The sequence below is a fragment of the Tachyglossus aculeatus genome, chromosome 4, assembly GCF_015852505.1.
Source record: "Tachyglossus aculeatus isolate mTacAcu1 chromosome 4, mTacAcu1.pri, whole genome shotgun sequence".
NCBI lineage: Eukaryota > Metazoa > Chordata > Mammalia > Monotremata > Tachyglossidae > Tachyglossus > Tachyglossus aculeatus.
Window position 1 is genome coordinate 72471383 of NC_052069.1, and position 27931 is coordinate 72499313.

Sequence of the window (27931 nt, forward strand, 5' to 3'; positions counted from 1 at the left end):
TAAGTGTTCACTATGTGCAAAGCACTGTAAACTTCTGAAACAAAAAGACATAAATTGAAATATCTCACCTAGATCACCTGAAAATGTCATTAACCTTTTAAGAAATATGAAATGAACATGTAATTGGAAGAGGAGTAAAATTACTTTGTCTTATTTTACATTGTAAGGAAAATGTTCTTGATTTCCAAATATGTGTGGGAAGTGGTGTGCCAAACAGGAAGAGCACAGGACAGGGAATCTAGAGACCAGGGTTCTAATTCCTGCTCTGCCACTTGCCTGCTGTGACCTTGGTTAAGTCACTTAACCTGTGAAGTCGTTTCGGTATCTGTCCAAAGGGAATTAAATATCTGTTCTTCCTTCCATTTAGACTTTCGGGCGGGGACTCTGCCTGATCTGACTATATCTTGGTCAGAGCTCAGCTCAGTGCTTGGAATGTAGGAAGTGTTTAAGAAATACCACCATTATGATCATTAATCATATTCAAGGGACATACCCAAATACCTTAAAATCTTACCCCAGGAGAGGGTGCACACTTTATCAATCATATTTATTGAGTGTTTGTTATGTGGATCACTGCACTAAGCACTTGGGAGAGTACAAAAAAACAGAATTGTTAGATATCTTCCCTGCCCACTGAGGGGGAGACAAATATTTACATAAATTATTGATACATACATAATCAGTCAATCAATTGTATTTATTGAGTGCTTACTGTGTGCAGAGCACTACACTAAGCACTTGGGAGAGTATGGTATAACAAAGTTGGTATACACATTCCCTGCCTACAGTAAGCTTACAGTATAGAGGGAGAGACAAACGTTAATATAAATAAATAAATTATAGGTCCATACATACATACTGAGTGGGGGCCAGCGAGCAGTGAATAAAGGATACAAAACCAAGTGCAGAGGGGAAGAAGGAAGGAGACAGGAAGATTAGCAAGGAAACTGTTGCAATAGTCAAGTGGGGATAGGATGAGTGCTTGGATTAATGTGGTAGCGGTTTGGATGGAGAGGAAATGACTGATTTTAGCATTCTGTGAAGTTGAGCCAACAGGATTTATTGATATATTGAATAATAGTAATGGTATTTGTTAAGCACTTATTACGTGCCAAGCGTTGTTCTAAATTATTTTAGAGAAATAGGAATGCAGCCTGCAGTTTTTAAATAAATAGAGAACCTCTTCAGCGAATCAATTCTAAAATGGATAATGTTTAGGAATATAAATGTGTTCCTAAAATTCAAAGCCATTCAAGAATGTGACATTGAGACAAAATAAAAAAGATCCATGGAGCAGTAACCATGTCCGATCTAGTAAATGACTCTATAACTTGAACCTGCCACAGGTGTCAAGCAACTCCGTGGACAGGTAAAGTAGTGTCCCCTTTGAGCTACATATAAAACATCCCATTGTCAAGTCGAGGCGAGATAACCAACAATGGAACGTCAGAACACTTGCAGTTTCCTAAAATCTTGCCCGTTGCACTTCGGTGCTTCTGGGCTAGTCAAGTGTGAAGCACGATGGCAGCAGGATACTAAATGCCACTGATGGAAGTGACAGCAAGACTGACTAGAAGAATAAATGCTACAAGGACAGTGGAAAGAAAAATTTCCCAACGTTGAGAAAGACAGTAAGTTATAGGAATGAATTCCAGCGAACTCACCTGGAGAGCAGTGATCAGCTGTGGAGTAACTGAGCCGGGAAATATGTTGACTGAAACAAGGCATACAGAAAATTGTTACGGTTCAACTGGATCAGTGAACAATAATAAATGTTAATATTGATTAGTCATTGAATATGTGAATACTATACTAACTGCTGGGAAGAAGACTCCCCTCCTTTGGGCCCCCACCGAGATAATCATATTTAGGCACTTACTATGTGCACTGTACAATATAGCAACAGACACATCCCCCCCGCCACACCCAACACAGTGAATTTACAGTCTTAGAGGGGAAGACAGACCTATTAATCATGAAGCAGCATGGCATAATAATAATAATAATTGTGGTATTTTTTAAGCACTTACTATGTGCCAAGCACTGTTCTAAATGCTGGGGTTGATAGAAGGTAATTATGTTGTCCCACGTGGGGCTCACAATCTTAATCCCCATTTTCAAGATGAAGTAACTGAGGCGCTGAGAAAAGTGACTTACCCAAGGTCACACAGAAGACAAGTGGCAGAGTGGAATTAGAACTCACATCCTCATAGTGAATAGAGCATGGGCTTGGGAGTCAAAAGGTCATGGGTTCTAATCCTGACTCTGCCACGTGTCTCTGTGACCTTGGGCAAGTCACTTTACTTCTCTGGGCCTCAGTTACGTCTCCATAGCTGCAGGGACCCCGGGCCTGGAATGCCCTCCCTCTGCCCATCCGCCAAGCTAGCTCTCTTCCTCCCTTCAAGGCCCTGCTGAGAGCTCACCTCCTCCAGGAGGCCTTCCCAGACTGAGCCCCTTCCTTCCTCTCCCCCTCGTCCCCCTCTCCATCCCCCCCATCTTACCTCCTTCCCTTCCCCACAGCACCTGTATATATGTATATATGTTTGTACATATTTATTACTCTATTTATTTATTTATTTTACTTGTACATATCTATTCTATTTATTTTATTTTGTTAGTATGTTTGGTTTTGTTCTCTGTCTCCCCCTTTTAGACTGTGAGCCCACTGTTGGGTAGGGACTGTCTCTATATTGCCAATTTGTACTTCCCAAGTGCTTAGTACAGTGCTCTGCACATAGTAAGCGCTCAATAAATATGATTGATGATGATGATGACCCATGGGAAACAACGTGGGCCTGGGAGTAGGGGGCCTGGATTCTAATCCCCATTACAGTGTGGCTCAATGGAAAGAGCATGGCTTGGGACTCAGAGGTCATGGGTTCTAATCCCGGCTCTGCCACTTGTCAGCTGTGTGACTTTCGGCAAGTCACTTAACTTCTCTTTGCCTCAGTTCCCTCATCTGTGAAATGGGGATTAATATTGTGAGCCCCACATGGGACAACCTGATTACCTTGTATCCCTCCCCAGCACTTAGAACAGTGCTTGGCACATAGTAAGCACTTAACAAATACCATCATCATCATCATCATCATATCAATTCTAACACCATTCCTGGCTGACAGTGTTCACTCTCCTTTAATATTACTGTTTTAGTAGAACCTAGCATCTTATTACTGCTTCTTACAGCTCTGAATAGTGATTCCTACACCTGGAATGTCAGAGGCTTCAACTAATTCAATACCTACTAATAGTTCAAACCTCTCTAGCAATATAACCCTTTTTACTTTTGGAAGCCACAGTTTTTGTACTCTTTCCTAAAGAACAGCAGCATGGTCTGCTGGATAGAGCACAGGCCTGGGGGGACCTGGGTTCTAATACTGGCTCCATTATTTGCCTGCTGTATGACCTTGGGCAAGTTTATTCACGTCTCTGTGCCTCACTTTTCTCATCTGTAAAATGGGGATTAAGACCATGAGCCCTATGTGGGACAGGGACTCTGTCTAGCCTGACAACCTGCATCTACCCCAGCACTTAGTAGAGTGCCTGGCACATAGTAAATGCTTAACAAATACCACAATTGTTATTATTATTATTATTATTAGAACTGGAAGAAGACAGACCGATTGGATAGGTCAAAAACTAAAGCAAATTAAAATAGGAAAAAAAATAATTATTACATTTCAATTGAAGGTTTTTACAGTAATTTTACTCTGGAGTCCTCAAATCACAAACCAGTAATGTGTGGAACAAAAAAAAAATATGGTTTATATGATCCGCCACTGGAGATGGAGGAGGAAGAGAGGGAACTGTCCAGTTGCCAGAAAATCTTGACTTGGGAAATTTGAATTTCAGGATACAGTTTGCAGTCTTTTGCCGGGGATGGGTCTTTTCCTGGACATGGTGGAAAGAAGGTGGGGAGATATCATCAATCATATTTATTGAGCGCTTACTATGTGCAGAGCACTGTACTAAGCGCTATCTTCCTGTGACCCTGGAACTATGATGATACGTGCCTCTCTGAGGCATGGGTTTTCAGACTTCAGCCCACTTCACTGGTTCCAAAGAGATGATGGCAGGAAGGGAGAGGGATATCCCAATCCCTGACCCCTGATTTCAAGGACTCCCTGTGGGGATTCTGTTCACTCTTTACTCTCCTTCTCTTGTGACCTGTAAGAATGAACACACTTCTCTGTATCACTCACTACCATAAAATGGTTCACAATAAGAGATTTGTTTGTTTGTTTCATGGTATTTGTTAAGTGCTTACTATATGAAATGCACTGTACTAAGCACCGGGACAGATACAATATAGTCATGTTCTTTTTTTCTATTTTTTTTGTAAAATGGTATTTGTTAAGCATTTATTATGTGCTAGGCACTCTTCTCAGCACTGGGGTAGGTACCAGGTAATTAGGTTGAACACAGTCATTGTCCCACATGGGGCTCACAGTCTTAATCCCCATTTTACAGATAACTGAGGCAAAGATAAGTGAAGTGATTTGTCCAAGTTCACACAGCAGACAAGTGGTGGTACTGGGATTAGAACTCAGGTTCTTCTGACCACTGGGCCCATGCCCTATCTACTAGGCCATACTGTTTCTCAGTTGGTCGTTCAGTAGCAGTACCCTACTTCGTGCTCAGGATGTGTCCCTTGCAAAGGGAACACTAACTGAAATAATGCTATCCAGGGTTGAAATTCATTGTTTACATGGGGGGCATTCTAGGCAATCGTATTTCCTTAACTTTGATGAATATTAGAGTCCTAATTGATTAACATTGGGTCCATATCCTTTTAAATCATTTTAATGATCAGTGTTGCTAAGACTGAGTTACTATCCACATCAATCTAGTATTCACCTATTTAGAACTTACCTCAGTATATTCGTAGGTACCAACTTTTTATTTTGAACAATGGAATGAACTTGACGTGGCTCATTCATTTCTCCAGTACTCGATCTCGAGCTCTTGGGCATATACTATGAGAGAAAGTTTCAACAATGGCAAAGCAGACATGGTCCCAGGCTTACTGAGGAATTTATTGTCTGTGAATAGGCATGGGAAAGGACTAGGGCTACACACAAAAGGAAAGATTGATATGACAATAGGAAAAAAAATAGCCTAAGCAAACCCAGGTGATGAAAAAGCAAGAGTACTAGAACATTATGAGTAAAGTAGCATATTTTTGGATTCTCACTGCTCTGGCAGGACAATCAGTCCAACATTACAACCTTACAAATAATAATAATAATATTCAGTAATAATTATGGTATTTTTTAAGTGTGTACTATGTAGAAGTCACTGTTCTAAGCTCTGGGGTAGATACAAGTAATCAATCAGGTTGGACCTATTCCATGTCCCAAATGGGGCTCACATTATTAATCACCATTAATAATGGAACTGAGGAATAGAAAAGATAAGTGGCAGTGCCGGAACTAGAACCCAGGCCTGTGCTCTATCCACCGGGCCATGCAGCTTCTCACAAGGAGAGAGCAGCAAAACTATGGAATCCAAAAGAAAGAAGGTTATGTTGTTAGAGTAGTTTGAACTATTAGTAGGTATTGATGGACTGTGAAATAGTTGAAGCCTCTGACGTTCCAGATGGAGGAATCACTATCCATAGCTGTAAGAAGCCGTAATAAGATGGTAGGTTCCATTGAAGCATTAATATTAAAGGAAAGGTAAAGGGCATATAAGAATAATTTATAGTTACAGATATTTTGGATGACATGAAGATAAAGTGAATATCATTTCATCGAAGTGAGGAGGGCATTATTTCATTCTGAATCCATTAAGGAATTTTTCAATAAAGAAAAACTTGTCAACGAAATTGTCTATAATGACCACATGCATCAACCAAAGGATTGCCAAGTAGCTACTGCTACCATCCTGTCTCTGTCAGGCCAATCTTCAATAATTATCTCTCTCCCAGGGTTTCCTCCTTGGCACTGATTGCTCCTTACTCTCTTTCCATCCTTCTTGTCAGAGTCCACATATCTTTAAACCACATGGCAGGATAGCACAAGGTGCCAGTTGAGTGTTGATTCTCCCCCACCTAGTCACTCACTCTAGAATGTAAGCTTGCTGTGGGCAGTGTATATGTGCTATATTGTGACAAGGTGCAGTGGAGCAGTTCTCATCTAATGACAGTCCATGAACGAATTAAACATGTAGCCAAAATATAGGAAGTTTTTATTTTTAATGATTTTGTGACACGGATCTTAATAGCCAGTTTTCAAATGGTTCCAAATATAATTGTGGTTCTTACAAGCTTGTGTGGACCAGCTTCAGCTTACAACAGCATGTATGGAAATGACCATTATCTCCCTATTGAATCAGTGGCTTAGTCCAATTTTCATTGCAGTAACGAAGCCAAGTGATGGGTGGTGGACAGAATGAAGAAAATAGACAAGGATTCAAATCTAGTTACCCACATTCATTTTTTTCTGGAATTGTTTTGTCTGGAAAGTTCTTCCTGCAGAAAGCAATTGTTATGTGTGCTACAGCATTTTCTCTCCTTAAATAATCTGTCCACTCCTGAAGCCAGTGGAATTGCAATAACTTCTTTTGGCAGAGCTTAAAGGCCAGGAACATGGGTTCAGGAAGGAAACCCCAGAAAACCCCAGTCAACTTCTTCAAAAAATCCTATTACTCTAGAAATGGCAAGAGCCTGACTGTGACATTGTTTAATGCAATATGATTATTACATATTATACAAAAGGTTAGAACTTTGTGCTAAGCCCTGTATTAAGAATTGGGAAAAGGCCCAAGAACCTTAATAATTTCACTCTGCTTGACCCTCAGAGGATTCAAAATCTATAAGGAAATGAACTAAAAATAGAGGCTGAAGGAAAGAAATAATAATGAACATTCTATAGAAACAACTGTAACAACAAAAACAACAGTGTACCACTGCTGGGAGAGCACAGTCTTCAGGCTCTTCACCTCATAAGCAGAGCCCTCCTCTTCAAGTTGGGGAGGTGTGTTTCCACTGCTCCAGGAGCAGAATCTGCACTTCAACAATAGTTGGGTGGTGGGAGGGAGACTTGAGGGAAGAGAAACACCTTGCTGTAGATTTCAGTTTCAGAGTGGTGGGTGGAGCTCAAAGTTGTATGTCTGCAGCTCCCAACTTCTGCTCCCCAACCCCATTCCAGCTGTAGGGACAGATCTTCACCCAATTATTTCGAGGGAGGGAAGGGTGTGGGGAGCTGCTATCTGTCCCCAGACCCTGAATCAACTGCAGTAGGGAGAGCTAAGGTTGATTTGTTATAGAACTCTACATTTAGGCAGAATCCCAGTTTTGGAGTAATGCTGAACCCCTGTACTTTGTGGTTAAGACATGAAACATTTTGTAAAGGTAGTCCTGACTGTCTGCCTTTTTGTATTATTATTAAGTGCCATCAAATTGTTTCTGATTCATAGTGACTCTATGGGTATCTTTTCTCCAGAAAGTCCTGTCTTCTGCCATAATCCATAACCTTGCTAATGGTTCTTCTGTTGTCGTTATTATGGTTTCTACCCATCTAGCTGTTGGTCTGCCTCTTCTGTGTTTTCCCTGGTCTTTTCTTAGCATTAGTGTCTAGAGACTTAGTTCTCCTGATTGTGTGTCCAAAATATGCTAATCTAAGTCGAGTAATTTGGCCTTCCAAAGACCACTGTGGCCTAATTTGCTCCAAAATCCATGTGTTTGCTTTTGGCATTCCTTGGTATTTGCAAATGCCTTCTCCAACACCAAATTTCAAAAGTATCAGTGCTCTGTCTATCGTGTTTTTTCACTGTCCAACTTTCATATCCATACACTGTTAATGGAAACATAGAATTGATAATTTGTATTTTTGTGGCAATTGTTATATCAGCACGTTTCATTACTCTTCTAGGCTCTTCATAGCAAGTCGTCCTAACATTAATTTACAACATTTCTTGACTGCTAGTTCATTTAGTATTCATTAACAATCCCAGCAGAGAAAATTTGTCAACTATTTCAGTCTTCTTTCCATCCACTACAAATGTGTTAAAACTTCTAATTGATGTTATCTTTGTTTTCTTGACATTCAAATGCAGGCCCATCTTTTTGCTCTGTTCCTTAACATTTAATAATAAGCCCTTCAAATCTTCTTCACTTTCTGCTAGTAGGGTTATATCACCAGTATAAAGAAAGCTGTTTACATTCCTTCCTCCAATCTTTACTTCCCCTTTCATCTTCAACCAATACAGCTCCTCTCATTATATATTTGGTATAAAGGATGAACAGATAAGGTGATAAAATACATCCTTGTCTTACACCCTTAGTAACGGAAAACCAATCTGTTTCTCCATATTCCGTTTTTATTGCAGCCTCCTGTTCAGCATACAGGTTCAGTACTGATGCATTTAAAGGTCCACCATGCCAATTTTCCTTAATGTGCTCCAGAGTTTCTTGTGATCCATGCAGTCAAAGGGCTTAAAATATTCAATGAAGCTCATGTTGACTTACTTTTGATATTCTGTTGTCCCTGCAATTATCCAATGGACATGAGCAATAATATCTCCCACCCTTTGTTTTTTACGGAGTCCTGTTTAAGCATCAGGCAATTTGTGTTCCATGTAGGTCTCCATTCAGTGCTGTATAACTTTTAGCAATACCTTGCTGGCATGTGAGATCAAGGAAACAGCACAATTATTGTCAAATTTAGTCGTATCTCCTTTCTTCAGTATTGGAACATAAAGAGATCTCTTCCAATCAGATGGCCATTAAGTGATTAGCCATAACTGTTGACATAATTTGGTAAGGACTTTAACAGATTCCTCTGCAGCTGCCTTTGTGCATTATCTAAAATACTTGTCTGAGAAAGGCTTTATCCAGTGCTCCCATTTATAAGGGAACTGCAGAACTTAGGGTATGTGGTCCAAAATTTAGCACCTCATTCACCAATGGTTTGGAATATTTCTTCTTGTATAAATCAGATGTGAATGCAAATATTTTAAAAATCAGAAATCCAGTTACTTAGAGTGCAAAATGAGAATACTAATTTTCTGACTAGTGCATTCATTTTTCAGGTACAGGTTGTCAGTTTTGCCACTGAACATAACTGGGATTCTCTGGACTTTTATGATGGAGGAGACAATAATGCTCCAAGACTGGGAAGTTATTCAGGTAATGTATTGACAACACTTCATAATTATAGATTCTCTTAAAGATAATTACCATCTGGAACTATTCCGAGTTTATTTCCACAACTTTCCTGGAACTGACCACTAACTATTCTAGAATGACTTGCTGGGATGATTTTTTAAATTGTGTGGAAACTGAAATCATTTTTTTTAATTTGTGGTATTTGTTAAGTGCTTACTATGTTCCAGGTACTGTGCTAAGTGCTGGGTTAGATACAGATTTATCAGATTGGACACAGTCCATGTCCCACATGGGGCTTGCAGTTTTTATCCCCTTTTTCAGATGAGGTAGCTGAGGCACAGAGAAGTTAAGTGACTTGTCCAAGGTTTCACAGCAGGCAAGTGATGGAGCTGGGATTAGAACTCAGGTTTTCTGACTTCCAGGCCTGTTTTCTTTTCATTAATAATAATAATAATTATAATTATCGTATTTGTTAAGTGCTTACTATGTGCCAAGCACTGTTCTAAACAATGGGGTAGTTACAAGGTAATCAGGTTGTCCCAAGTGGGGCTCACAGTCTTAATCCCCATTTTACAGATGAGGTAACTGAAGCACAGAGTAGTTAAGTGTCTTGCCCTAGGTCACACAGCAGACAAGTGGCAGAACTGGGATTAGAACCCGCATCCTCTAACTCCCAAGCCCAGGCTCGGCATTAGGCCACACTGCTTCTATAAATCAGTGAAAGACTTGAAAGTTAATTCAACATGAAATTTAAGGTCGAAATCCACATGTTAATGTCATTCATTCCTGCATTGATATAAGCGATATTTGCAGCCACACTCTGTTTCAGGTGTCACTGTGGCTCAAATAAATTAATAAAGTGATTAAAAAATTACCAGAAATGCTGTTAGACCACTGAGTATTTTGGGCTGTGGATGAAAGTTTAGCACAGATGTCAAAGAGATGAAGAAAAATAGATGCTTGTGAATAGTTATACTTGGCCTCAGACTGTAGGCACTGTATTTATCATGTACAACAGTCTTGGTAAAATTAGTACTGGGTTTAAATTACTGGTGGTAAGAAAGTTATTTTAGGAATTATATTGGGAATTTTCTCCATTTCCAAAGACAAATAGGAAAAGGAATTAAGTTGCAAGAGGATGGATTTTGTTGAGATCTGATTAAGGACTTGTTAACACACTGAAACACAATTATGAAGCTTATGAAGGCTCTTCTCTTGTATATTTTTGAAGTTTAGATATCCACCTGAAAAAGTGTTAGTGAATGTTAGTTGTCTGTGTGAAGGCCAAAAACTTCAATGGTCTGTGGAAAAATTTTCTGGTGGAAAATATGATTTTTATGGTAAACAGTTATGTGGAGCAAGGGTATCATATCAATAGTACCATTAATCTTTCACTGTGTGCAGAGCATTATAACATGCGCTGGGAGAGAATACACAGGTGGGGATTAGACATTGTCCCTGTCCTCTGGGGGCTTGCAATTTAAGACGATAGGCTAGGAGGAGAGACTGGGGACAGATACATTAGAAATGATAAAACATTAAAATACAACACAGACAAATCCATAAAATAAAATAAAAAACTCAGTAGGGAGCTGTGGCTAGGGGAGCCGATTTTCAGGTTCCTCGTTGCTCAGAGTTCAGGATAAACCTATCACCACTGCAACCCCTATTGCAGACCCAGTCTTCCTAGATGATTTTTGTTTCACTCCAGGGAAAGGAGGCTGGACAGGATGGAATATCCTGGGAGGAAGGCTCTCCCAGAAGGGTTTTGAATATGAGAGAAGCTGTAGTAGGTACATTTGCAGATCCCACCATTCTTTATGCACTGGTCCTCTTGACTGTAAGCATGTTATGGGTAGGAAATGTGTCTGCTAATTCTGTTGTGTTGTGTTCTGTTCTGTTCACTATTTCAGTGAATTAAGTTCCCTAGGACCTTCCTACTAGTACTCTTAATCAGTGATATAGATCGAGCACTTACCAAGGAAAGAACACTGTACTAAACACTTGGGAATATACAATACAACAGAGTTGGTAGAGACAGTCCCCTGCCACCCCCACCCCACTCCCCCCATCCTGCCATTGGTATTAACATTTACCATGGCCAATGGATCATCATTCCTCAACGCCCGATTTATATAACACATCTTTTGAAGTCCGCTATTTGTACACATGGTAGGGAAGCACTTTGTGGCCTTCCCAGATGTCACAAACCCAGTCATCTATGAGCCTAATGATTGAATTACTCACTACTACCACCTGCTTCTACCTAGCTAGAGAAGAAGCCCTCTTAGCAAGAAGGCAACCTCCATTGAAAGATACATATAGCCTATTTGAGGGTTTGATCCCTCTGCTCCAGTTTAATACACTCCTTTTTTACATTTACTTTCTCCTCAGCAGTAAGAGGGTTGTTATGTAGAGATGGAACTGCTCTGCAATGTCTCACTAGAAGTACTAGTAATAGCATTTATTAGATGAGGGTGTGGCTTACAAAAGAGGCATTTCGTTGGCTTAAAAAATTGTCTGGGCGTCCTATCAGTTCTACCAATCCCAAGGTTAAAGGGTGGAACTACAATCTAATGCAGCACAGTCTCCCCTGCCACTTGGTCAATGGACAATTTGCTGCCACAAGTGGCCTGGGTTCCTTCCTCTCAAACTTCTGGAAAGTCCTGCTTCCCTCTTCGCCAGTGCTGCACCCTCCTTGAAAGATCAGGCAATCTAGTAATGTAAACTATGAGACAATCAAACAGTAGTCATTATAAAATGCTCACTTACCCTATTATCTTGAAGACGTTTTCCTGATTCACATTTTGTAAATCAAAATGCACAAACTCATCATGGAAACAAATGTACCTGCTTTTTGAGATTTGGGAGCCCTTTGCCTTGTAAATCTACCTACAGTATCCAGTAACTCTTTTATTCTGTTTGAGCCTTCTAATCTCTTTGTGTCCTCTAGTCTATTTAAATGTAAATCTTTCTTATTAACTTTCCATTATTTAAGAGCTAGTTGGTGACCTTTATCAAAGCACAAGCAAGGGCAGGAAGAGGTGAGAGCAAAACCCAAGCATTTTGCTGGAAAGCAATTAAAACAAATGGGCTAAAATAAGATGTTTTAATTTTCTATGAACTATAGTTATATATGTTACCATTGTCATCCACTAACATGGCTCATCTGTATGACAATAAGACCTTTTAGAAGAGTGTTTAAAATGAAGTAAACCCTCAACACTTTCTAATTCGTGTCAGTGATTCAATTTTTGAAACTGAGAGTTGAAATTAAAATTTACTATGTGCCAAACCCTGTTATAAGTGCTGGGGTTGATATGAGTCATTAATAATAATAGTGATGGCATTTATTAAATGCTTACAATGTGCCTAGCACTGTTCTTAGTGCTGGGGGATATACAAGTTTATCAGGTTGTCCCAGGTGGAGCTCACTGTCTTAATTCCCATTTTCCAGGTGAGATAACTGAGGCACAGAGAAGTAAAGTGATTTGCCCAAAGACACACACCTGACAAGTGGCAGAGCCTGGATTAGAACCCATGACCTCTGACTCCCAAACCTGTGCTCTTTTCACTAAGTCACGCTGCTTCTCTGCCAGACAACAGACTCAGTCTTGTGTAGGCTAGCAGTCTAAGAAGGAGAGATAACAGGTATTGAAATCCCTGTTTACAGTTGAGGAAACTGAGGCTCAAAATGTTAAGTGACTAGCTCAAGGTCACACGGCAGGCAAGGTGCAGAGCTGGGATCGGAACCTGGGTCCTCTGACTCTCACACCTATGCTCATTCCACTAGACCATGACGCTTCCCCACATAACACAGGGAAGTGCCATGAAGGAGAATTGGATCTTGAGAACAAGTTGGAATCAATCAATCAATCGGATTTAGTGAGTGTTTACTATGTGCAGAGCAGTATACTAAGTGCTTGGGAGAATACAACACAACAGAATTAGCAGACACATTTCCTGCCCATAACACATAGGGTTATGTAAACCCTCAAATAGGCTATATGTGCCTTTCAGTGAAGGTTGCCTTCTTGCTAAGAGGGCTTCTTCTCTAGCTAGGTAGAAGCAGGTGGTAGTAGTGAGTAATTCAATCATTAGGCTCCTCGATGACTGGGTTTGTGACATCTGGGAAGGCCACATAGTGCTTACCTGCCATGTGTACAAATAGCAGACTTCAAAAGATGTGTTATATAAATCGGGCATCGAGGAATGATGATCCATTGGCCATGGTAAATGTTAGTACCAATGGCAGAATGGGGGCAGTGGGGGTGGCAGGGGACTGTCTCTACCAACTCTGTTGTATTGTATATTCCCAAGTGTTTAATTCAGTGTTCTTTCCTTGGTAAGTGCTCAATCTATATCATTGATTAAGAGTACTAGTAGGAAGGTCCTAGGGAACTTAATTCACCAAAATAGTACCAATTACTCTCTTGAGCACCTCTCAGAGTCACACCTGGAGAGTTTCCAGTACTCTACCAGTCTTGACTATGGGAGGGAGAGTCAAGCAGAGGCATATCCGTTCCATTCCTAGCTTGGGCAGTGGCTAGCAAATGGAAGGCCATCTACTTGCTACAAATCAAAACTCACCTGTGCTGGGTAGCAGAGGCATAGGAGACAGTCGAAGATGGAGGCTCAGGTTTACTGCACGGAAGGAGGCAATGGTAAACCCCTTTCTTATTTTTACAAGAAAACCCTATGGATACACTACCAGAACGTTTGCAAATTGAGATGGGGCATTCCAGGAGAGATGGGTCCACGATGTCGCTGTGGATTGGACACGAATCTACAACATAGGACAACAGCAACAACTCTCTTGAGACTAAAATGGCAAACAGAGAGCTAGAGTCTTAAAACACAGAAGAAGAAACGAGGCAGCGTGGCTCAGTGGAGAAGAGCACGGGCTTTGGAGTCAGAGGTCATGGGTTCAAACCCCGGCTCTGCCAATTGTCAGCTGTGTGACTTTGGGCAAGTCGCTTAACTTCTCTGGGCCTCAGTTACCTCATCTGTAAAATGGGGACTGAGACTGTGAGCCCCACGTGGGACAACCTGATCACCTTGTAACCTCACCAGTGCTTAGAACAGTGCTTTGCACATACTAAGCACTTAATAAATGCCATCATTATTATTATTATTATTAAGTGATGTTTCAGAGAAGAGGGATTTAGACATATTAAGATTTGGAGAATTTCAGGACTTGTGGGATTTCTAGATACAGGTAAGCTCCACATCAATCAAAATGTCAAGCTTTTAGACTGTGAGCCCAATGTTGGGTAGAGACTGTCTCTATATGGTGCCAATTTGTACTTCCCAAGCGCTTAGTACAGTGCTCTGCACATAGTAAGCGCTCAATAAATGTGATTGATTGATTATCACTAAATATAAAAAAAAGTGGTAGACAAGTTTTTAAACTAGGAATTGGGGGCAAACAGATGAGTGCAGACTTATCCTAAACATTATTATATAGTTGCTCTGCTCAGAAATAAAGTGCTGAGTTGGTTGGATCACTGTTCTGTAGGTGTAATGGCCTTGCTTAGATTCCTATATCCTTGTTCTAATTTCTAATGATTCAAAGGTGGGTATTCTGTGACCTAATTAAGCAGTGCTGCAAAACCAAAAGTCTTGCTGAATCACAATAAAGTGTATATTAATAATTGATGCATATTTTTATTTATTTTAGGAACTACAATACCACAACTTCTGAACAGTACATCCAACAATTTGTACTTAAATTTTCAGTCAGATATTAGTGTTTCAGCCGCGGGATTTCACCTAGAATACACAGGTAAGGCAATTATTTTGTTTCCTGCCACCAATCCTTTATAAGTGTCTAGAACACTACTGGATTTCTAACCTTTCATAAAACTCTGTATTCAGAGTCATTTATAAAATATGGAAAAATATTGAGCTCATTAAACCTGTTAAGATCTCTTTGATACACAGTCTTCACTAGATCTCATGGATGATTCTTAAATGGTATTTTCAAAAATGTGTTGCATTAGTAGAAAGAGTAGAGCAACACATTAAAATAATAGAGTGATTTTACTTCAGGAGCTAACACAATATGCCGGGTTTGTTAGTATAACCTCTTGGACTTCTATGACTAATAACAATTGTGGCATTTGTTAAGCACAGTTGTGCTGACAACTGGAGTAGATACAAGATAATCAGGTTGGTCCCAGTACCTGACCTTTTGTCTAGAAGAGTGATAACAGGTATCCTGGCTTTGCCAGTTGCCTGCTGTGTGACCTTGGGTAAGTTACTACACTTCTCTGTGTCTCAGGTTCTTCAGCAGTAAAATGGGGATTCAAAACCTGTTGTCTTTTGTACTTGGACTATGAGCCCCATGTGGGACAGAGACTATGTCCAATTTGATTACCCAGAACTTAGAGCAGTGCTTGACATAATAAGCACTTAACATAAACATTTTTTTAAAGATACTTAATCTCCATTTTATAGGACATGGACACAAGGCAGAGCCAAGACTAGAACCCAGGTCTCCTGATTCTCAGGCCTGTGTTCTTTCCACTGTCTTGTCAACTACTTTGATATAGGAATGTAGTAGAGAATATAGAGACATCTAATTACCAGAATCACAAATAAATGAGTACATTGGAAAAGGTGTCTAAAAGCACCTCTGATTTTTTTTTCTAATTTCTAATGCATTTTGCACATTTAATGATGCAAAGATTATGTTTACTATTTGGAAAAGTCTAAATTCATTTTGAAACATCGAGTTAAAAATGTCAAATCCTACAGGGTATAATGAGCATAAAGAGCCATTATTAAAATTGATTCCTAAACTACTAATTGAGAGGAACAAATAGATTATATCCTCATCACCTGAATAATAACATTACATTGTGAGTAGACTTTCCTGTAGAAAGGAAGGTTTAGTAGTTCTGAAACATTTGTCTCAGATTATTGACTATCAGCATAGCAATTCTAAAGACCTTTCAGCAACCCTCAGGGCACACGTTCCAAATTTTGTGATAAGGAGAGTGCCAGACTTGAATTTTAATTCAAGAATTTAAATTGACAGCGTGGCAAAACATTGACTATTAACTGTAAATGGGCTTGGGTTCACATACTTAAAATAGAAGAGTTCATAAATCAAATCACCCCTAGTGCATCATAAGTAACAGAAAGAATATACGAATGTAATTCAAAAACTGGTGGGAAAAAGATTTGTGTGTCTAGAGATTTTGTGGAAGTGTTGGTTGATGGCTTCTCAGCGTGGCTCAGTGGAAAGAGCCCGGGCTTTGGAATCAGAGGTCATGGGTTCAAATCTCAGCTCCGTCACTTGTCAGCTGTGTGACTTTGGGCAAGTCACTTAACTTCTCTGGACCTCAGTTACCTCAACTGTAAAATGGGGATTAAGACTGTGAACCCCACGTGGGACAACCTGATCACCTCGTAACCTCCCCAGCGCTTAGAACAGTGCTTTGCACATAGTAAGCATTTACTCAATAAATGCCATCATTGTTATTATTATTATTATTCTCAGGACCTTCTCATCCCTTATCAGTCTAGAAGATGGAAACTTTATATTAAATATTTTGTCTATTCCTTCTATTTTTATTCTCGTAATGGTGTAAACAAGGCAGTATTAGCATAAGGGCTAGCAAAGCTAAAGCCCTAGACCTCTGGTTTAAGGGGGCCCTTGGGGGAACTGTAGGCACCCCCACCCCAAACAGTCATTTTCCTGCAAGCTTTTTACCTCTTTGATCCCGCAGCCTCTTCTGCTTTCCTGGAGGGGGGAGGATGAAGAAAAAAGACATCTTCAGAGTGAAGTGTAGAGAGGGACTGGTAGAGAAGAAGAAGTGTGGCAATTGAAATGTCGTCTGGAGGAGATTTGGAAATGAGTGCATATAGGAGCTTGCTGAAAATATAAAGAAAATGCCCCCTCCCACCTTTCCAAAGGTGCTCTACATGCTGGCCCCTTACTCTCCTCCATGTAGCTTCTTCATAGGTCATGCATGGGTCATAGGCACCACAAACAAAAGCCATTCACTAATTGTTCTTTTAAACTTGAGGTATTCTCAGGGACTGCTCAGTATGGGTGATGATGTATTATCAATCATATTTATTGAGCACCCGCTGCAGGCAGAGCACTGTGCTAAACACTTGGGAAGAACAATATAACAGACCCATTTCCTGCCCACAATGAGCTTACAGTCTAGAGGGGGAGTTATTATTATCATTATTATTATTGAGAATAATAATAGTAAAACATGAGCAAAACACGTTTTCAAGAGAAAATAGTATGTCCTTCGTGTAATAATGGTAATTGTGCATTGAAGTGCTTACTGTGTGCTAAGCTTTTGAATACTGTGTGCTAAGCATTAGAGTAGCTATAGAATAATCAGGTCAGACACAATTCCCGTCCCACCTGAGCCTCACTTTCTGAGGAGGAGTGAGACCAGGAATTCAATCCCAATTTTACAAATGAGGAAAATGAGGCACAGAAAGTTAAATTACTTGCCCGGGGTCACACAGCACTCAATTGGTGAAGAGGAATTAGAACCCAGTACCCCTGACTCCCAGATTCGTGCTCCTTCCAGGAGGCCACTTTGCTTCTCTATGTCTTAAATGTAGCAAATTGACAATTGTTGGAAGGAGATTTGTTCAGTAAACTTAAATCTGGAATTGATGGAATTTAAATAGGTTGTCAGTGGATTGTGTATTGAAAAGGTTGGATCTTAAATTGATGCGTTTAAAATTATCCAATTCTGTTTATTAATGATAATAATAATCAGGTTGGACATGGTCCCTGTCCCACATATGCCTCACAGTCTTCATCCCAATTTTCCAGATGAGGGAATTTAGGCCAAGAGTAGTAAAGTGGTTTACCCAAGGTCACACAGCAGACAAGTGGCAGATCCAGGATTAGAACCTATGACCTTCTGTTTCCCAGGCCTGTGCTCTATCCACTACACCAAACTGCTTTACTATCACTGAGGGGACCATCAGTGTTGCTAAGTACCAAGGTTGTAAAAAACAAAGAGAATTAGGACACATACCATTGGGAAGTATAAAATGTAGAATGGATATAACTTCAGAGTGACTACTCAACAACATATTCATTCTAGTAGATCCCTTTTCTGACTGTAAACTGTGCTTTCAAAATGTGTTAAATAAAAATCCTTAAAGCCTCCAAGACTGAATCACAGTGAATGGTTTAGTAGACTAAAACAACAGAAATATCCATGATAAGGAATTATCTTTAGGATTTGGGCTTTAACACTTTGTCACCTACAATTATAATCCATTGCTTCCGGGCAACTATATCTCCCCGCGAATAAGACTGTGACATTTCACTGTTATACTAAGCTTATTATATTTATACTAAATATAATTCTCAGGGATTTTCTTCAGTAACTTGTCATGGAGTGGTGATTTGGTGGGAAAATGCTCCCAAAGCTTAAATCTTAAGAACAACAACAACAAAAAAAACCCTATATAGACAAAAGTAGCGCCTTCCCCAATTTTCAATTGACCAGGAATAACATTTTATAGACCACCCCTCCACAGATCACCACTTGGTAAGGAGCTTGACACCTTGCACCTTGTTTAAAGTGCATAAGGAAAAGCCCTGAGAATGAAGTTTAAATGTAAAAATAAATTACTGAAAACCCCATCCTCACTCCTGAATTTGCCGCTTCCAGAGGGCATCAGATTAGGGCAGTGAAAGGTTGTGGCCCCCTTGCAGGTGAGAAAAGGACAGGAATGTACTTTTGAAAATGTTTCTACACAAGGCGAGGGGGTGAGAAAATAAGAAAAAAAAATTGCCTAAAATTTCTTCAGTTTGGTTCCATAATCAATTTTCTAACAAGCTCTCTGCCGGCTCTTTTTGGAAAAGTGATAAAAGAAGTTACGCCAAGGTTCTTCTAATAGTGAATGGACAGTATTATTACAGTCGCTCCAGTTAGAATATTAGTGACTCAAAGGTTACAAACAGCAGCTGTGGTCTCGAAATGCAAGATGAAATATTGGCTATTTGTACACTGGCACGGTAGAGTATAGGGTATATTACTTTCAAAACAGAGGAGAATACAGAACCTTCATCACTGTCTTGGTGGATATTTTTGTAAACAATCTGCCATTTCTGCAGAAACAGCACCAAATTGTTGGTCCTTCATGAAACTAGCCTATTTCACTAGAATAGAATGGGAAGAGCCTTTCAGTCATAATGAGAAAGTGTGCATTTCCAGAGTAGGGGAATAACATATAGGATTAAAGGTTTTATATGTTCTGAGCCAAATGTGAATTCTACTCTCCCTTGCGACTAAATTACTTCCCTGAAGTGAGATAGGCATTAATGATCCTCTAAATACTTCAGATGATTCTCCAGAGGTCACACGGAGATAATGCATCTCCTAAACACTATCTGGGAGTGACTTAGATCCTTGAGAGAATTGGAAATCAGAATCGTATTAAGCAAGTGAAGCTTTTCTCATTAGTTCTGAATTCAGCTGGAATATACCCTCTATCGCTATGTCTGCCTCCTGTAACTGACACTGTAAAGTGGAATTTCCACTCTCCCACTCACATATAGGAGAAAATAAGGGTGAGTATGAACTCCATAACCATGGTGTACCCCCATAAAGGAGGTTCAGAAGACATAGCATGTTGCCCTGTTAGGAAATACGTAGATGGACAGTTTCCAAAGTCTTTCATAGCCAAAACAGATCTTTCCTGAAGTGTTCTGGTCCTCTCTAGTTTCTCTCTTTCCTTTTCCCTCTCTAACTCCTTCCCCTCTCCCTGTCCTCCCTCTTCCAAGTCCTCTCCCTCTTTCTCTTGTACTCTCTCTCCCTCTTCTTCTACTCCATCTCCTCTTCCTGCTCCTCATCTTCTTCCTCTCTGTGATACTTTTTTAGGAATGATTTTGTATTAGGTAATTGTCTTTTTAAAATTAATCATAAAATTGTTTTGAGATTAATTTGGCACTAAATCACTCATTGAAGGCAAGAATCTGGCTCTTATCATTATTGCAGTCTACTAAGTGCCCAGTATAGGATTCTGTACACAGATGATCAAAACATACTATCAAATTAACTTCATTTATATTATCTTTCTTGAACTTACATGATGCACATGAGCACCCCATGTAATATTCATCTTAGATGTATCTGCTGCTCAATTAAATAGTTACTAATATCCCTTGTGATAGCATTAGCAAGTGAAATATCCTAAAAACAAGAACAATGATCTTATAAACATATTGAAATTAGTAACTACTTCTTGATATTTAAAGCTTAGTGAAGAGCTGTAAGTCACTTTATAATATTAAAGCAGCATGGCCTAGTGGAAAAAACAGGGGACTGGGTACCAGAGGACCTGGGTTCTAATGCAGCTTCACCACTTGCCTGCTATATAACCTTATATGAGTCACTTAACTTTTCTGTGCCTCTGTTCCATCATCTGTATAATGGAGGTTCAACCCTGTCTTCCCTCCCTGTTAAACTGTGAGACCCAGGAGGGACAGAGATTGTATCTGACCTAATTGTCTTGTATTTCCCTCAGAACTTAATGATAATTATGGTATTTGTTAAACACTTACTATGTGCCAAACACCATTCTAAGCACTGGGGTAAATGCAATGTTGTCCCACATGGGGCTCACAGTCTTAATCCCCATTTTACAGATGAAGTAACTGAGGCATAAAGAAGTTAAGTAACTTGCCCAAGGTCACACAGCAGTGGCTGAGTCAGGATTAGTACAAGGTTTGGCACAAAGTAAACACAACAAATATTATTATTATTATCACTGTCATTATTATCCTCGTTGTTATCCTTCAGTTCCATCTTGCTACAAACTCTTGCTTGCCTATGTTAGGGACTCTAAATCAATCAGTGCCATTTTCTGAGCACTTGCTGTGTCCAAAGCACTGTACTAGGCTGTCTGCCCTGCTTCCTACAGTGAGCCCCGTGTGGAACCTGATTATCTTGTATCTTATCCAGTGCTTGGCACATAGAAAGTGCCTAACACATAGCACATTTATTAAGATGAGGAGTTCTGTTTTGGACGTATTAGGTTTGAGCTAACCACAGTAAATCCAAGTAGAGATGTCCTGAGGGCAGGAGGAAATGTAAGACTGCAGAAACAGAGGTCAGGGCTGGAGAGGTAGATTTGGGAATTATTTGTGTAGAGATGGTAGTGGAAGCTGAGGGAGCAAATGAGTTGTCAGAGGAATGGGTACAGATGGAGAATACAAGAGGACCCAGAACTGACCGTTGACGCACCTCTACAGTTAAATGGTGAGAAGCAGAAGAGCCTGTGAGAGACACTGAGAAGGTGCAGTCAGAAAGGTAGGAGGAAAACCAGGAGAGGACAGTGTTGGCGAAGCCGAATAAGATAGTATTTCCAGGTCCAAAGTATTGAAGACAACTGAGAGTTCAAAGAGTATTAGAATGGGTAATGGCTATTGAATTTGGCAAGAGGGAAGTTACTGGTGACCTAAGTGAGGACTGCTTCTGTGGAGTGCAGGGAGTAACAGTTCCATTTCAGTAAATCGAGAGGGAACTGGAGGAGAGGAGATGCAGCCAGTGTAAACAACTCACTCAAAGGGTCTGAAGAGAAATGTAAGGAGGGAGATGGGGTGATAACTGAGGGGTGTCAGGGGCAAGGAAAGGTTTTTTAAGCCTAGGGGATACCTTAGGCACATGTGAAAGCAGTGCGGACAGAGTTACTGGAGACTGAGTGCTTGAAGAATATTGCTTCAATGTAATGGAGCATTTTAAAGAAAGCTTTCTTTTAAATGGAGTTTTTCCCTTCCAGCTGGCTACATCAACGTCTCATCTCAGCTTTTGAACTGATAACATTGCTTTTGACTTCCCCTCATATCCTGCCTGTCTCATTTCAGCATAAATTTCCCTAGTTTCACTTTGAGTGACTCAACAGGCATAATTGCCTTTGTAATATTTTTTCTTCTCTTTCGATATTGTTCTGCTTTCACACTGCTTATTTTAATGGTGTCCTTTTCGGAAAGCTATCTCTGTAAAATCAGGGACTGATTTTACAGCCTCTCAGGTACTTTGCTTTGGGGAAAAAAATTCCCCTGCTCTCTCTCTCTCTCTCTCTCTCTTAGGCTGTGAGCCCTAAGAAGAGCAGAGACTATCTGATCTGTATAGCCTGATTTAGTACAGTGCACAGTACCCAGTAAGTACTAATAAGAACTACAAAAAGCATATATACTCCTCTAGAAAAGCCAAGTGTTTGGAGCTTGGAGGTGATATCTTGCCATTTTTTCCTTGACTAGTAAAAAAAAAATCCTCATTGATAATACATTTTAAAAGAGTAAGGGAAATTTAGTCCATCCATATGACCAAAGTCAACTCTGTTCAAATCTTTTCAAAAGTAACATGTATGGTAGCATATCTATTAGCTATATTGTAGGAGATTTGATGTAGGGAGAAATGGTTGTACACATGGTGTCAGGTAAGGTGTAATGTTGCTACACTCACTTGTTGTGGGCAGGGAATATGTCTGTTTATTGTTAAAGTTTACTCCCCCAAGAACTTAGTACAGTGCTCTGCATACAGTAAGAACTCAAAAAGTATGATTGAATGGTTGAATGAGTGCCTCACCCTATAATGTACCATGCTGTACTTCATAACTTAGAAGTTTTACAGTAGAACAATGAAAAGCAAAAATCTAAAACAATCTAATAGTTTGTGGACATAATGGTATTAGAATTTTAATTAAAAAATTCAGTCACTGTAGTAAATTCCAAACACCTATACCCAGCCCATTAGTTCGCATCATATCAATGGTTATTATAACACAATTTTCTCATAACGTGAGGTTCTTGAAGACCATAGCTACTGCATTCTAGCAGAAATTATCCTACTAATTTTTAAAATGTGTGGTAAGAATTTTCCAATAGGTTTGGTTATACCACTTCCTTACTCAATTAGGACAACAGTTCAGTGACCAAACAACATGTTTAAAACTTTGCCTAGTCTTCTTAAAATATAGAAATATACAAAAGGTCCTGAAATTTTAAACTACTGTTAACAAAGTCAAGCATGAGTTCTTAATAAATATGAATAATGTTGAATTATTAACAGTATAATATCAGGGATATTAGAATGCTAAGTAAGTGAAGGCAAAGTTAATTATTTAGGTAGTGTTGTAGTATAATACTAATATAGTAATTTCAATGACTATTCTGTAGACATGACATTGTTTCATTACTTTTAAACTTTTCCCATGGATTTTTAGTATCATGAATATTTCAAATCTTTATTGCATTGTATCCTAAACCACCTCTTGTTTCCTTTACCATTTCCTGTACCATTATAACTTCAGAAAGTAATTAATTTCTCAAAACATATTGGCAGTTTTGTAACTCTGTTAATTTATCCAAGTGTTTTGGACAGACACTTTTGAGTGAGTGCTATATCTATGAATTGTAAAGGTCTGGCACATATATTTGTTTATGGGAATTCATAAGTGGAGTTTTGGTGCAAAATAATGGAAATCATTTTCTTTTATGTGTTTGATAAGGTTTTAGAGGTAACTATTTAAAGTAAACATGTTAAGTATCAAAATGGTTAGTTAAAATATAAAATAGCTGCCCCTTTCATTTAAAACAGGAATATTTGTTTGAGGAAAAAATGGAAAAGATGGACTGACAGTATGTGACACATCCCAGAAAGAGTAACCCATTAGCAGCTTAATTTGTGTATACCTAGGCTATCAGTTTAGAAATAACAAGCAGCATTTCTTTGTACTTCCACAAAGGATGTATTTTTTTATAGAATAAAGCACTTGCATTGCCTAAAACCCCATAAAATAATAAGGAAGAAATAGAATTTACTAAATGATTACTGAAACGATTACCTTCTTGATTATGCCATCCAAGCTCCTCAGTTAAGTAATTTTTCAACGAGATTGATTTTTAAAAAGTCTTTATTACAATTTTCACAGCAATTGGCTTGGATTCTTGTCCTGAACCACTAACCCCAAGCAGTGGAATTAAACTTGGAGACAGATACATGGTTGGAGATGTGGTGTCTTTTCAGTGTGATCAAGGATACTCTCTTCAGGTAAGGCACTTTGGATTGTGAATTTTTGTTGTTGTTTTTATTTACAATTTAGAAGAAAACCAATTCCCCCAGTAAGACAAGGTAATTCTTGATAAGATGGTAAAAAGTTTGGGAGAAATATTTAACCCCAAAGGAGGACCATTTAGTATGTTATTCAAGCTGTATACGGTGTATTCAGGTTGAAAGAGCTAATTTACTTCCAAAGGTGACCGACTTTATAATCGATAAGCAAACTTAAGCTCTGGTAAAAATTAGTTCATCTATTTTACAATTGAATAAATGTGCATGGCTCTCTGCATGTATGTGTACAAGAGTACTTATATTTACCTGTTCAAAAAGACTGGTCGTCTCTTGTTCAAATATGTTTGCTCTTTGTAGTGCTGGGCCATATTTTTTGTTTTTGCCCCATGATCCTTATGAAGCCACTACTCAAGATTCACTGTTTCTTTCTTGATTACAGAAAACCAAACTGGTTTTATTTGCCAATTATTCTATTCCATTCCATACACATTCTGTACTTTAGGGCCTCTAGAATGTGCCCAAAATAGATTGGTTTGGGAATGCAAAGAGTGATATGATTTCAATGCATGATTATTTTCCAAAGGTTATCATCTTTAAGATATTTATATTTTTTCCATACTTTCTCAAATAAAGAAATGGCACCAAAAATGCAATGAAGGATTCACCAAACTGTTTTTTTTTAATTGAAAGAATTTGTAAAGCACTTAAATCAAATTGCTTTCTTTCATTCTTGTTCTGAATATATTTAACATGTAGTTCATTGGGTTTTCAGTTATGCAAATCCTAAACAGCTCATTATAGGTTAAATTAATAAAAGTAGATTTAAACTGATGTGGATCTTGATTTCTATATAGACTGCTAGAATGATTTAGAATTAATGCAAATATTGCAAACTTTCTCCTTGCTTTCTAGTTTCCATCTATTGAATATAATGTGGGTCAGTGTATAAAAAGTTTACAGTATTTAATAAAAACCTAATTTTAGCCATTTACTATAAATATTAATTTCATTTTTACTGCTTGGCTATTAGTATTGTCTCATTAAATATTTGCCAAACTCAGTTGCTTCCATTTCTATAGGGGCATTCACATATAACCTGTATGCCTGGACCAGTAAGAAGATGGAATTATCCAATTCCAATATGCCTAGGTATGTCCAGTGATTATCACTACTGAAGCTTACCATATTGTAAAAAGCCCATTTACCTGCTATTCCTCAGGAAGTACTGCATGGCTTTGTTAGGTAACAAATTCCTATAATGTACATACGATTGAGTCTTAAAATAATTCTTTGTTCTATGAGATCTTTTTTTTTTCTTCCATATTCATTTCCTTATGCATTTTCTCGTTTTTCATTTTTCTTGATGTTTTGCTTCTTGGGAAGCACTATAGTACAGTTGATAGAGCATGGACCTGGGAATCAGAGGACCTGGGTTCTCATTCATGCTTCACCACTTCATGATTATGTGATCTTGCTCAAGTCACTTAATTTTTCTGTGTCTCAGGTTCCTCATCTGTAAACTGGGAATTCAATGCCTGTTCTCCCTCCTACTTAGTCTGTTAGCCCAATATAGGAAAAGGATGGTGACTGACCTATTTTGTATTTACTACTCTGCTTGGCATATAGTAAGCACTTAACAAATATTATTGTTATTATTATTATTTCACTCTAAGGTCAGAGATCATGAAAGGGGAGGGCAAGAGATGTGGCAGGTGTCAGCTTTTGGAAGTGAGAATTTCAAAGGTTCAGGAAGATAACAATAGAAAAGGAGGGAAGGACATCAGTAGTGATGACTACAGAGGTGGGAAGTGTGACAGATATATCTCAGGGATATTATCTAATCTCCTGGATAAGTCAGTCAATCAACCTTATATATTGAGCACTTACTGTGTACAGAGCACTGTATTAAGTGCTTGGGAAATATGGCATAACAGAGTTGGTAAACACATTCCCTGCCCACAGTGAGCTTACTGTCTAGAGGATGATCTTACAGTCTATAAGGCGTCAAAAGGAAGGAGACATGACTGAATAAAGCCACTACTTCTGAAAAGGAAAGGATAAAGTAAAGGTTCCACAAAGGATTATCATTATTTTAAACAATGCCCAGTTAAGCTGCACAGTATCTCACCACCTCATTGTTGTCGCAGTGGTTTAAATTATTATAGTCACCAACCTAGAGACAAGAGGGTGGAGCTGGGGTAGAGAGAAGTGGAGGTTCCTCAAGAACCTCTAGTGGTTGCCCATCTACCTCCCATCAAACAAAAAATCTTCACCATTGGCTTTAAAGCACTCAATCACCTTGTCCTCTGCTTCCTCACTCTCCTACTACATCCCAATCCACACACAACTCTCTCCTCTAATGTTAAACTTCTCACTGTACCTCCTTCTCATCTATCTCACCACCACCTCTGTCCTGAAATGTCTTCCTCCTTCATATCCAATGGACAATTACTCTCCCCATCTTCAAAGCCTCACTGAAGGCACATTTCCTCCAACAGCTCTTCCCAGACTAAGCTTGCTCCCTTTATTTATCCCCCCTCCCATCCCAGCGGCACTTATATACATATAAGTAATTTTATTTAGTCATATTAATGTTTGTCTAGCCCTCTAAACTGTAAGCTCATTGTGAGCAGGGAATGTGTCTGTTCTTAAAATATCATACTCTTCCAACTGCATAGTACAATGCTGTGCACACAGTAATTGCTCAATAAATATTATTGACTAACTGGGAGATTTGATGAGTGCCATTTTCACCCCACCTGGAATCCCCCTGCCTCCTTTCTGTTTGTCCCTCCATGGCTCCACACCCTAAGGCAGCCTCAGCTTTCTCTCCCTCCCCAACCCAGGCCACCAATGAGTTGGACTATTCCAAGCTATGCACTCAATCAATAAATACGATTGAATGAATGAATGAATGAAGCAATGGCACTGGGAATGGGGAAGGAGACTAATTTTGATTTTCTGAAATATTCTCTCTGTCGCTTGCTCTCTGTGTCCCACTGTGATCTCACTGGGAACCAAGGGGGATTTTTAAAGAACTTGAGCACCCTCCCTTCACTCACAACTTTAGAAAATCGTGTCATATAATGGGCAGATCTTCCAAATAAGTCACATCCCCGCTGCAGGAACCAATCAGAGGAAGTAGGTCATAACCACGTCTCCTCCAGCTGGGTGGAGAAGACCAGATAGGGTCACCCAGGGACAGCCAATCAGTAATCCATTCAGATGTAATTTAAGCAATTTGAACCCATATTTTGTACCTGACATAAATTACTCCTCAATTACACCACCATATTTGCCAAATTACATAATCTCTTTCTGTTTGCTTGGCAAACCATTTATCTGGCCTCTGCAAGCCTGGTTTGAGAAATGAGTCAACAAATCAACATAGTAGGAGTCCAAGGATACAATTTGCCTAAAAACTATACTTACCTAGAAGTAAATGGACAGTGACCTCATATTTGCCTTGAGCTTTTAGAATTAAAATGTTAGCTCATAATGGAAATTGCAGTATCCTTTTATTCAATATTAAAATGCCCATTCGCTCTTTACAGGGATTTTAAATTGGTCCCCAGAGATGGCATTAGAAGGCTAATTTTTGCCCTTAGCAAAAACTAGCTTCACATTCACATTATTCCAGCAAAACTATGCTAGATCATTAAATTGTACCAAAGCAATTCCCTCCATCCATGTTCTTCTATAATGTGAGGGTTGCAGCCTTCCTGAAACCCACATTGCTCATATTGTC

The 27931-nt window shown here is 39.2% G+C and overlaps 1 protein-coding gene and 1 non-coding gene across 2 annotated transcripts in view; both read left to right on the forward strand.

Annotated features, from left to right (window-relative positions):
- Positions 1 to 27931, forward strand: part of CSMD3 (CUB and Sushi multiple domains 3) — a 781433-nt gene that overhangs the window by 629999 nt on the left and 123503 nt on the right. Inside the window, exons 36-39 of the mRNA XM_038745631.1 lie at positions 9034 to 9130; positions 14790 to 14894; positions 24044 to 24162; positions 25263 to 25332. Of these exons, the coding sequence (XP_038601559.1) occupies positions 9034 to 9130; positions 14790 to 14894; positions 24044 to 24162; positions 25263 to 25332 (391 nt within the window). The remainder of the gene's footprint in view (positions 1 to 9033; positions 9131 to 14789; positions 14895 to 24043; positions 24163 to 25262; positions 25333 to 27931) is intronic.
- LOC119927439 lies at positions 13548 to 13689 on the forward strand. Its single transcript, XR_005450441.1, has one exon. It is a non-coding gene; the product is annotated as a small nucleolar RNA SNORA7 (small nucleolar RNA).